The following is a 12,426-nucleotide window of genomic DNA, read 5'->3' as shown; positions in this document are numbered from 1 at the left end:
GCAAGGCCTGGTTCCATCCATGAGAATCTCATGGAGTAATTTGGGGTTGGAGGGTGAATTGAGCCTTCTTCTCCCGCCCCATGTCCAGGGAATCGAGAAAATTAGGCCATGGGATACTGTGGTAGCCATTTAAAGTTACGTCTGTTCTGTCCTTGTCTTGCTGGGAAGTAAAATTCCTCAGCAATTGGACAGATCTGAAAAACCCCAAACCAGATCCTGATCTCTGTTACACTAGAGTGTTACACCTTGGTTCGGTGATGTGATGGGAGCCTCAAGGGTTAAAGCCGACTACCCAGTGAAAACTACTGGATGATGGTGAAACAAATGATATTTATTAAGTGGTCAAAACCAGCAATTAACAAGTAGGTGTTTGAACTAGCAATTGCTTAGTACTTTTACAGCGTAGAAAAGCTTGGGCACAATTATACCCAACTGATTACAATTCTTTGATTACAATTCACTTATATCAAACCACTATCCCTAATTCGCCTAAGACAACGTAGCATACAAATAAAAAATACAAAAAACAAAGCCAAAATAATGATAATAAAAGAACCACCCACAGCCAATCCCTCCAATGTCACTTTAGGACAGCTGGTGGAGTTAGTCATTGATTTTTTACTGTTACAAGTTGACAACTCAAAGGTTTTTCTTCTAACACTAATACCTGGGCTAAAGCTTAACCCTTTCACATAGCACAAAATCACACTATCTATACAATACAATTAATATGACTTACTTATACTTCACAGGATTATAGGATATAATTAATACAACTTAACTATTAACTAAACCATCAATTAATAAATTTAAGCAATACTTACAAATCCAGAAACGATAACAACATAAAGACACACTAGAACTCGGAGCATGCTCAGGACTCGTGCACCCCTATATTTGATTCGAAGGGTGGGGAGGCAGCCTCAGGGTGATCAATCCTTTAGCCGGGCCAAAAAAAAGACACGTGCCCTCAATATACGGAACCTCCGTCGAACAAAGGAATTGAGGGTCTTTTATACAAAACTTCGGTGTCTGTGCCATGCTAGGGTCTGCATTTGGCAGGGCCTGATAGGCTAGTGATGAGGTAGTATGACAATATTGCCCTATAGAAATTTTCGTGATGTATGCGTGATCCCCTCGTGGACAGGACCAGATGGGGCATAGTTAGTGTTAGACAATTATGTTTTATTACCCTATGTTTACTTTTTCCCCTTGCCCCTAAGACTGGTCAAGCAACGGTCAAATGAGGCTTATCTGTAAGCACTATCTAGTCATGCTCACCTCCCTATTTTTTGGCGCCTGTGAGTCCCAGAATGCCTATAAGATCAAATTCCATTCACAAAACTGCATTGTGCTACCCATGCTCCTCTGAGTATCTGGGTTTTGTGTGAGGGGCCTTGTGTGGCAGGATGGGCTATACGCGAAGGCCGTGGACAGAAAAAGCCTGCTTTACAACATGCCCCCGTGGCCATGGCCGAGCGGCCCAAACGCCACCAATTATACCTCCTCCTCGTCCTCATCGCCTTTATCGGCACCAAGTAAAGATTTTCTTTCAACGAGAAGCACTTGCGCAACAATGCGTTTTGTACAGGCTTTTAAAACAGCGCATCCTAGAACAAGACAAACAATACATGTTATGAATGTGATGAAAATAGAAACAAAAAGTTCTTTGTATCGTCCTAAACCAAACCATGAGGCTAGCCATCCCAGTCCGAAAAAGGTGCGCGATTCCCTGACATCCGTTACAATTTGCTCAATATTCTCAATTACATCACTTACATTTTGTTCAATTGACTTAATTTCCATACAACATTTATCTTTAAACATAGAACCATATTGTGACTCATCTAACCAACTACAAAAACCATTTTCTTTTGCTAACAAGTAATCAAGAGCTAATCTATTTTGCATAACATATACACGTATTTCTTCAATTTTATCTGATAGTAGTTTTAGTCCCTTGCTTGTTTGGTTGCCGAGGCGTTCAATAGCCAGGGCATTCAATTCAAGTTGTTCTCGCATTATCAGATTTCCAACAGGATTCCAGGTGGATATTGCTATAGCTGCTTTTCCAAACCAGGTGCCTACCGACTGCCAGAGTGAGGACAAATCGCGGGTTTTCCGCCCCACAAAACGAGGCAGTGAGGAGTCCTGTACATAAATGCCTCCTCCTTGAACGGCTACATGGCCAAAAGTGCAGCGTCCTTTTGCATTAATAGGCAACCGAGAATGGGCTTGATTTCCACAAAGCCAGAAGTGTCCCGGGTACAACGATTGGAGGCGAGGATGGTCACTGCACCAGGGAGCTAGTTCATTATTTACATCTACGATGGTTATATAAGCACCAGGCAATGAATAGAATGGAGTAATGCGCAGACCACCATCATCGTGGCGATTACTTTCCGTCTGACACATAAAATTCCTGTTTGCAAACAAAAAGGGATACGGAATAGGGGTAGGAGTAACCTGTGGATTAGTTTCTTGATACTTATCATAGTACAAAATACTGGTTAGGTTCCAGCCAAAAACATTGTTTGTGCTATTGTACCAATCTTTGGTAACATTGTGATTGGTTGAGTTAAAGACTCCTGAGATATTCATATAAAAGGCACAATTAGGCTGAAAACCAACGTAAATGGGGGAGCCAATATAAAAGTGTTCTGAGTTTTCTTGCATACTATACGGTATGCCTGGTAAATCTATACAAAAGTGAGTAGACAGTGGTGGATTAGCAGCATAGGGCAATGTTAACAAAAGGGAATCTAAAGTGGCAGCTCGTTTGGAAAAAGGATAATGGGTGAGGCTGGCGCTCCATGTTGGATGTGGAGTGAAAAAATTAAGATAAATGGGTGCAACAAAAAATGGGGGTTCACCAACGTGACGAACTGGAAGAGAGCAGACTAAACAGTCTGTTACGTTTCCTTGGACTGCATACGCCTTCATCCATGCCTCGATGGTTGACTGATTATCCTGCAAAACAAAAACACACGCGCCTCGGTCGCTTGTTAGGATCGCTTGCTTAACCAATTGTGATGAACTAAGGTTTGCTGTTGCTTTTCTTTTTCTTTTATCCAGTAGGTGTTAGGGTATTTGCCGGGTCCTACGACCACAGCAGGTTCGGGCTTTCGGGCGGTAGAGGCATCTGGCTGGGTGACCCAAATTAGGTCATCCTTTTGATATTTGGGCAGCCACGGAGGTGATACACGAGGGACGAGATCGGGCCACCTTGAACAAACTGCATTAATGTTTATAAGCGATTCTGAAAGTAACAAATGCCACCCTTTGTAATCTGGGTGTTTACTGCTGGCACGTATTGTATTCTTAAGGGTGCCAATCTTGCGCTCCACCACACCATTACTCTCGGGGTGATATGGGAGATGTGTGTGGTGAGTAATGTTATGCTGGCAGAACAAATTTTCCAATTTTTTGGAATTAAATGGTGGGCCTCCGTCACTTTGGACCTCTTTTGGAAGGCCCCAATGACTAAAACATGCATTAAATGCTGTAATTACGGCTACAGCGTGTGTTCTTTTCATAGGGGCACACCACAGCTGTCGGGTTCCGAGGTCCACTATGACCAGGGCCTTTGGGTACTGTTTTGCACCAGGGAGTGGCCCCATTAGATCCGTTTGCCATGTTTCTCCTGGCTTAAAGTACTGGCTGGAAAAGGCGGATGAAGTGTGTGCAATATGATTCATGGCCTTAACCTTGTGGCACTGTAAACAATGCTGGCTGGCCTGCTCCCAATCTTTTAAAGAAATATCAGGTTTTTCAAGGCCCAGGTGGGCTTTGTACCGATCATGGTTCTTTTGGGGCCCAAAATGCCCCCATTCCCTATGCAACCATTCGGCTAGCTTGGTTTGCCCCCGGGAGGTCTCAGAATCAGCTACGCTGGCCTCCACGGGCTGCTCGGCTGGCCCCTCATTCTGTAAACAGTAATCTAAGAAAGCATGGGCCCAGAATGTATTAGACTTATGCGATGGGCAATGTGTTACATAGCCCCTTTTACAATGAGATTTTACCCTTCGTAAGAGGGAATCCCAAAACTCTGGGTCCTTTTGGGCTCGGGCGTGTCCAGTAATAATACTAACTATATAACGTGAGTCTACACCTACAACAGGAATATCAGACTTTGTGTGGACTGAAAAGACATGCTCTAATCCCATTCGAAAACCTTCAGCTTCAGCCAGCTGAGCTCCGGTTCCCTGGGGGAGTAGAGTGATCTCAATTTCCTCACACTTAAGACAATACATGCCTGCTTTATCACGTCTCTTTGTGCTCCCGTCAGTGACTAACCATGGGTCTAGGTGAGTTTCTACAAACGGGGGGAAATCGCGGGCCTCCTCCTCCATGCAGGGGGAGTCCTCTCTTAACCAAGTGTACCAGGTATTTTTGGCTCGGAACATAAGGTCCTTCCATGTTGACTGCTGTCCATTAAAGTCATATGGGGGAACCTCATCTAGCCACGCTAATGCTTTTATTCCAGGGGCAAACACAGTGCCCCAATATTTCCTTCCCCAAGACTCTCCAAACTTTAGAGCCAATAGCAACTTCCCTAAGGGTCCATACCCATGTTCGGCTGTGCTAAAGCATTTTAGGGCCTGATGTACCAGTGTTCCACCCTGAACCACCTGCAGGGTTAAGTGTGAGTTGGTCCAGTTAAGCCGAACCGCTATGTTACCCTTTTCGGGGTTAATTCGCGCCATCGGAGTTGGACTCATTACACAAGTGGCTATGTGGGTTAATGCCTCTGCTTCCTCTTCCCCCCAAGTTACTGCATCCTTTTTTCCCCTGATACACAGCTGCAGCGTCTTTAAATGCTTTGCAGCCTCCGGGGGTAATGTACTTCTGTAATAATTAATCACCCCTAGCAAGCTTTGAACCTCCTTCCGTTTTTTGGGGGATTTCTGCAGCCACTGGTTAAAAGGATTCTCTTCTGGGGGGGTTATCTGCGTATTATCTTGTGATACTTGTATGCCTAAAAACTGAAAAGTGAGGCTTGGGGAACTACTGCTTTTAGATTCATTCACTCTCCATCCATCTCGCTTTAAAGCTGCTTTGACAGCACGGAGCAGGGCAACGGCCCCCTCGTGTGTCTCTCCCAAGACTAAAATGTCATCTACGTAATGCAATACTTTTGTGCCTTTGGGGACTGTTACCTTATCAAGCGTGTTTTGCAAGTGCATACCACATATACTGGGCGAATTTTTGTACCCTTGCGGGCAGACCTTCCAATTATATATCTGCCCCTCGAAACTAAAGTTTAAGATGCCCTTTTGATCATGCATGGGTACCTGATAAAACATGTCTTTTAAATCCAGGGTGGCACCCCATTGGTACCGCTTATCTCTTAAATCAGCCTGGATATCGGTAATGGTCATAGCTGACACATAGGGTACACTTTGAATCTGCATATTTGCTCGGCGGTAATCTATTACCAGCCTGTATTTTAAGCTATTGGGGGAGCAGTGGGGTTTTTTAATGCCCCATCCGGCGGACACATACTTGCCCCCATACACCTTTTGCAGTTTTCCCTCCTCTATTAATTGTTCCAGCAAAACTCTGATATGTGGGATACCTTCCTGTGGGGTAGGGATGTTTTTATATGGCCAGGGTTTTTCATTTACAAGCTCCGGTTCATGTGCCGGTGGACCTGCCTCGGCTGGTAGGGCTTCGAACAATGCGGGTTTTAACTGGAGTTTCCGAATTTCATTTATACCCAGCAAGTTTTTTGTGCCCAACAGCGCCTTGATTACATACGGCTTCCCCTTTCCCATTACAATTATTTTCACAACAGAGGTTTGGGCGGCTTGATTTAAGCCTTGTACCCACATTTTTTTTCCTGTAATTTCGTGAGGGACATCGGGGGTAATGATAGAAACTTGTGCCCCTGTATCCAATAAAAATTTAACAGGCTGCTTTTGCTCACTAACTTGCAGTTTTACATAAGGGCGAGAATCTTTTTGTTCCCAGTCGGCCGGATGACATTCGGCCTCTACTCGTTTTTTGGAAGCTGATCAGTGGGGGTCCGGGTTTTCCAACCCAGTGTTACAGCAGTGTTTTCCTGTTCCTCTTTTGACATGGTCCTAAGTTTTTCTTTCGTGAGCCCTTGGCCCAACAAAAAGCCAAACAGTGCTTTTTCATATTTGGATCGCATGGGCAGCTGATTTCTTGGTTTCATGTCAGCCAGCAATGCTTCCTTTGTCTGGGGTCTGGGCATCTCTATTTGGTTCGCCACTTGATATATGTGAGGGAGGCTGTAGCCTTCCACCGTGCGGAGCCACATCAAAATTCCTGGGTCCTTTCTTACCATGCCATCTACTGCTGTCTGGATGGCCATTCCATTTAAAGGAATTTGGCTCGGGTCCATAATAAATCTAAAGGGGCTTGGTCGCGCTTGTTGCGCAGGCGTAAGCCCTAACGGGACTGCCCGAGGATCCCAGAACATAATGCTAAAGCCTGCACAAGCGTACATTAAATCTTCTTTGGTAACTATAGTTCCTTGCTGTATAGCTACCGATTGAAGTGACCCGCCTAACACTAAGTTTATTAATCCAGGGACTGTTATCGGGTATATTGCGTTGCCTACAACTAGTGAGGTGTTACCTGCCCCTTTACTCCAGTTAGGGGCTCTTACTAGGTGTTCTGCTTCCTCTTTGTCTACAAGCTCTGATCCATTATTTAAGGTTACTCGTCCTAACCATACTACGGGGGGCTCTCCTGCATTACGTTGTGTGTCTTCTAAGAGGGTTTTTAATTCAGTTTTGGATCGGGTGCGTAGGACTGTAACTCGGTTAGTAAGTCCTGTTGCAGCATCAAAAGTTGTTTTTGTGACAGTCACTGGAAGTGCCTCCACCTCGGGTTCTTTTACTAAAGGTGGAGCGCTTGGTGTTTTTAATTTTTCGAGAGCTTCCCAAGGATAAGGGGGGGGTTCAGCTAACCCAGCTCTCTCCTCAGGGGGCATATCAGACACATCCATACTTTGGTTGAAATCGTTAGCCTCACTCTTTTGCTGGGCAGTGCATGCTGCAAAACTTAGTGCTGCATGGCTTGAGTCCAGCTTTCTGAGGGTTTTTGTCAACATAACCCACAAAACCTCTGCTACTTTCTCAGGTTTAAATTTATCAGGCTTTAATTTCCTTTGCTCTCGAGATTCTTCTAACTTTTGAACTAACTCTATTAAGAGAGTATGCCCTGGACTACCATGGGTAACAGAAGTAGCAGGGAGGGTTGATGACACGTGGCTACCAGATTTCTTTAAAACCTTTTCTGCAGAGGTCAAAAGTTTCATGGGATCTGTTTCGTCCCCATTTGATCCTGTTGTTACACAGGTGGGGGCTTTTGTCTCCTCTTCCGGATAAAATGTGATGGAGTGGTGTGTCCTTAACAAACATCCCAGAGAAGTTATTGTTAGGGGGGCCGCCCATGTTTTTGAGACCGGCCCAATCCCCACTTTTATATTAAAAATCATCGGGGGGTCACTACTCTCATTATCTCCCAATTTGTGATATGTTAAGTGGCTGAATACATCTTCCTGAGTTTCACTCGGGGGTCTGCTTGCCCAGGGGCATTCACCACATCCTGTTCGTGACGCCATGTTACACCTTGGTTCGGTGATGTGATGGGAGCCTCAAGGGTTAAAGCCGACTACCCAGTGAAAACTACTGGATGATGGTGAAACAAATGATATTTATTAAGTGGTCAAAACCAGCAATTAACAAGTAGGTGTTTGAACTAGCAATTGCTTAGTACTTTTACAGCGTAGAAAAGCTTGGGCACAATTATACCCAACTGATTACAATTCTTTGATTACAATTCACTTATATCAAACCACTATCCCTAATTCGCCTAAGACAACGTAGCATACAAATAAAAAATACAAAAAACAAAGCCAAAATAATGATAATAAAAGAACCACCCACAGCCAATCCCTCCAATGTCACTTTAGGACAGCTGGTGGAGTTAGTCATTGATTTTTTACTGTTACAAGTTGACAACTCAAAGGTTTTTCTTCTAACACTAATACCTGGGCTAAAGCTTAACCCTTTCACATAGCACAAAATCACACTATCTATACAATACAATTAATATGACTTACTTATACTTCACAGGATTATAGGATATAATTAATACAACTTAACTATTAACTAAACCATCAATTAATAAATTTAAGCAATACTTACAAATCCAGAAACGATAACAACATAAAGACACACTAGAACTCGGAGCATGCTCAGGACTCGTGCACCCCTATATTTGATTCGAAGGGTGGGGAGGCAGCCTCAGGGTGATCAATCCTTTAGCCGGGCCAAAAAAAAGACACGTGCCCTCAATATACGGAACCTCCGTCGAACAAAGGAATTGAGGGTCTTTTATACAAAACTTCGGTGTCTGTGCCATGCTAGGGTCTGCATTTGGCAGGGCCTGATAGGCTAGTGATGAGGTAGTATGACAATATTGCCCTATAGAAATTTTCGTGATGTATGCGTGATCCCCTCGTGGACAGGACCAGATGGGGCATAGTTAGTGTTAGACAATTATGTTTTATTACCCTATGTTTACTTTTTCCCCTTGCCCCTAAGACTGGTCAAGCAACGGTCAAATGAGGCTTATCTGTAAGCACTATCTAGTCATGCTCACCTCCCTATTTTTTGGCGCCTGTGAGTCCCAGAATGCCTATAAGATCAAATTCCATTCACAAAACTGCATTGTGCTACCCATGCTCCTCTGAGTATCTGGGTTTTGTGTGAGGGGCCTTGTGTGACAGGATGGGCTATACGCGAAGGCCGTGGACAGAAAAAGCCTGCTTTACAACATAGAGCAGGCATGTCCAAAGTCCGGCCCGCGGGCCAATTGCGGCCCGTGTTCCGGTTTAATACGGCCCCACAGGTAATTTGGCAATATCTGTCATTTATGGCCCCCAACGAATCCATATGTATTGAGATGAATACATTGTAAAATCTCAGTTAATGTCAGTTGGTCTAAATCAGTTATAAATATATTTGGACACAACATGTATACTTGGTGTTATGTTCCTGTTCATATTTTTTGAACTTAAAAGTTGACAGACAACCTTTATTACCAATAATATGTAATGTACTTTACAATGTTCCTGACATATATTTCAGCTTCCTGGATTTTTTTTTCATCTGGCCTTCAGATATGAAAGGCAGAGTGATTTAACACCTGTTTAGATTTGTCATCCATGTGACGAAATGAAAAGTATGCCGTTTGCAATAAACTTTGCATAAGATAGTTAATTTGCATTTAATTTTAATGGTTCAAAGAATGTCAGGCAAAATGGTCGGCCCTCACGCATGTTCACTTCATCAAATCTGGCCCTCTGAAAAAAGTTTGGACACCCCTGCACTAGAGTAAATCAACTAAGGCTAAGGGAATCTATCTGGATGTACACCAGCATGACCAGGAGCAGAATTGGATCTGGTCCATCTCATAGATGCAATCAGTTTCAATGCACTTTTTTAGCCTGGGGAGGGGTGAGAGTAGCAACAGCATTAAGCTGAAAGGAAGTGGCTGGGACTAATGACTTGGGAGCTACCCTTTCCCCCATCTTCAGGGCTGGGACCTAAGGCCGCTTTTGCACAAAATCTTGCTGCCTATCTACACTGGCCGCGAGTATTTGCGCAAGAACACTGACTTTGTAACATACAAAATCAGTGGTTCTTGCACAAATACTCTGACACTCCTGCTCAGGGATAAGCCCTCTTGCGCAAGTATTCTTGCGCAAGAGGGCCAGTGTAAACAGCCACGTTAATTTCTTACGCAAGAAAGCCCGATGGCTAAAATGGCCATCGGAGCTTTCTTGCACAAGAGAGCGTCTACACTGGCCCTTTTGCGCAAAAGCAAATCTTTTGCACAAAGGCACATGCCAGTATAGACACTCTCTTGTGCAAATACTTTTAACGGAAAAACTTTTCCGTTAAAAGTATTTACGCAAAATCATGCCAGTCTAGATGCAGCCTAACTGTGTGTACTGAAACAAGCCAAACCTCTGGGCTGTGTCTAGACTGGCAAGTTTTTCCGCAAAATCAGCTGCTTTTGCAGAAAAACCTGCCAACTGTCTACACTGGCTGCTTGAATTTCTGCAAAAGCACTGACGATCTCATGTAAGATTGTCAGTGCTTCTGCGGAAATACTATGCAGCTCCCGTTCGGGCAAAAGTCTTTTTCCGAAAAACTTTTGCGCAAAAGGGCCAGTGTAGACAGCAGAGATTTGTTTTCTGCAAAAAAACCCCGATCGCGAAAATGGCGATTGGGGCTTTTTTGCGGAAAAGCACATCTAGATTGGCCATGGACGCTTTTCCGCAAAAAGTGGTTTTGCAGAAAAGCATCCTGCCAATCTAGATGCGCTTTTCCAAAAAAGCTTTTAACGGAAAACTTTTCCGTTAAAAGCATTTCCGGAAAATCATGCCAGTGTAGACGTAGCCATGTATGTTTTACCCTAGAAATATACAAACCTTTTAATTTTGAAATAAATGTTCATATTCTGTTGAGCATAGGGTTAAGGTCATAGAGGCAGCAAGGTGGGGGGGTTGACTAGTCAACTTTACTATCTGATAAGCAAATGCTTATCGGACACAGCCGGTCCCTGAGTTGCGAACGGTCAACTTACAACTGTTCGCAGTTGACCGAAGCTGTCGTAAATGGCGGACCCCGAGTTACGAACGCGATCTGTGCTTACGAACAGTGCGGTCGCATGTAACTCTATGGGGTCTGACTTACGAACGAATAGAGTTACGACCAATTGCTTGGTCCGTAACTGGTTCGTAAGTCGGGAAGAGGCTGTAGTTGACTAGTCGACTAGTCTTCAACATCCTTAGAATGGCGATGGACTGGAAAACGTTGCCACGCAGAGTGTTGGTTCAGTGACTCCAACAGTAGCGTGTGGATACAGACACAAACCTGCCCCTTGCTCTAAGGGCCAAGCAAGCAGGGCCATGCACATACCTGCAGGGCTGGGACTCCAGACCCAGGCCTGGCCTAAGGAGTGCACAGAGAGGGGGTATGATAGTCAGACGGTGCCATGGCAGCACGTTCCTGCATGTGAGCATTTGGCGTGGTGTGTGGCTTTTGCATGGGCATGTGTGCATGACATGTTCCAGTCAAACGGTGTCCTGGCAGCAGTGCCAGGCAGATACTTGGGTCCCACTCCTGGAGAGCAACACCCCTTACCTCCCCAGCCGGAGCCTGCAATGGCCCAGACAGGATGGCTGTGTCTAGACTGGCCAGTTTTTCCGGAAAATCAGCCGCTTTTCCAGAAAAACTTGCCAGCTGTCTACACTGGCCGCTTGAATTTCTGCAAGAGCACTGACAATCTCATGTAAGAAATCAGTGCTTCTTGCGGAATACTATTCTGCTCCCGTTCAGGCAAAAGTCCCTTTTGCGCAAAAGGACCAGTGTAGACAGCTCAGATTTGTTTTCCGCAAAAAAGCCCCGATCGTGAAAATGGCGATCAGGGCTTTTTTGCGGAAAAGTGCGTCTAGATTGGCACGGACGCTTTTCCCCAAAAAGTGCTTTTGTGGAAAAGCGTCCATGCCAATCTAGATGCTGTGTTCCAAAAATGCTTTTAACGGAAAACTTTTCCATTAAAAGCATGCCAATCTAGATGCAGTCTCTGAGAGGGCCAGAGGGAAGAGCCAGGTGGGACAGGGACTCGGGCTCAGGGCCCCACCCGTGACTGCAGCGGGAGGTGGCAGACACTGAGACGGACACGCGCCCTCTCGGGGGGCCTCTTGTTTTGACAGTTCACACCTGGGAACCCCACTCCGGCTCCCATGATGCAGTGATGCGGGCGGGGGGGGGGGGAATTGTAACTCCCGTGGCGCGTTCTGGCATGAGGCAGAAGCTGTGCATCTCGCATCCCTCACAGGGCAATTCTCGATTTAGTCCTGAGTGGAGTGCAGGATCAGGTCCAGGATATAACCGTTACAGGACCGCTTGGGAATAGTGACCATAATATAATAACATTCAACATTCCTGTGGTGGGAAGAACACCTCAGCAGTCCAGCACCCTGGCATTTAATTTCAAAAAGGGGAATTACACAAAAATAAGGAGGTTAGTTAAACAGAAATTAAAAGGCACAGTGACTAGAGCCAAATCCCTGAAAGCTGCATGGAAACTTTTTAAAGACACCATAATAGAGGCCCAACTTAAATGTATACCCCAAATTAAAAAACATAGCAAGAGACCTAAAAAAGAGTCACCGTGGCTTAACCACCATGTAAAAGAAGCAGTGAGGGACAAAAAGGTATCTTTTAAGAAGTGGAAGTCCAATCCTAGTGAGATAAATAGAAAGGAACATAAACACTGTCAAATCAAGTGTAAACATGTAATAAGAAAAGCAAAAAAAGATTTTGAGGAACAGCTAACCAAAAACTCAAAAAGAAATAACAAAATGTTTTTTAA

General features: G+C 44.6%; 1 protein-coding gene across 1 annotated transcript; it reads right to left on the bottom strand.

The window, feature by feature from the left end:
- Positions 1–246: 246 nt before the first annotated feature.
- Positions 247–8,757, bottom strand: LOC142818978 (syncytin-2-like). Its single transcript, XM_075902527.1, has 2 exons — positions 8,184–8,757; positions 247–2,422 (listed from the first exon to the last, which is right to left on the bottom strand). The coding sequence occupies exons 1-2, from the start codon at positions 8,204–8,206 to the stop codon at positions 1,498–1,500; spliced, it is 948 nt and encodes a 315-aa protein (XP_075758642.1). The 5' UTR covers positions 8,207–8,757; the 3' UTR covers positions 247–1,497.
- Positions 8,758–12,426: the final 3,669 nt, after the last annotated feature.

The sequence above is a fragment of the Pelodiscus sinensis genome, chromosome 19, assembly GCF_049634645.1.
Source record: "Pelodiscus sinensis isolate JC-2024 chromosome 19, ASM4963464v1, whole genome shotgun sequence".
NCBI lineage: Eukaryota > Metazoa > Chordata > Testudines > Trionychidae > Pelodiscus > Pelodiscus sinensis.
The sequence above is the reverse complement of the archived record's forward strand: the minus strand, read 5'-3'. Positions and strand labels throughout refer to the sequence as shown.

Excerpts from the sequence above, each read along its gene's own strand:
- LOC142818978 (XM_075902527.1), bottom strand. The coding sequence starts at position 8,206 with ATGTTGTTATCGTTTCTGGATTT. Across the intron at positions 2,423-8,183 it reads TTGTTATCGTTTCTGGATTT|GAATTTTATGTGTCAGACGG; the intron begins GTAAGTATTGCT and ends GTTTGCAAACAG.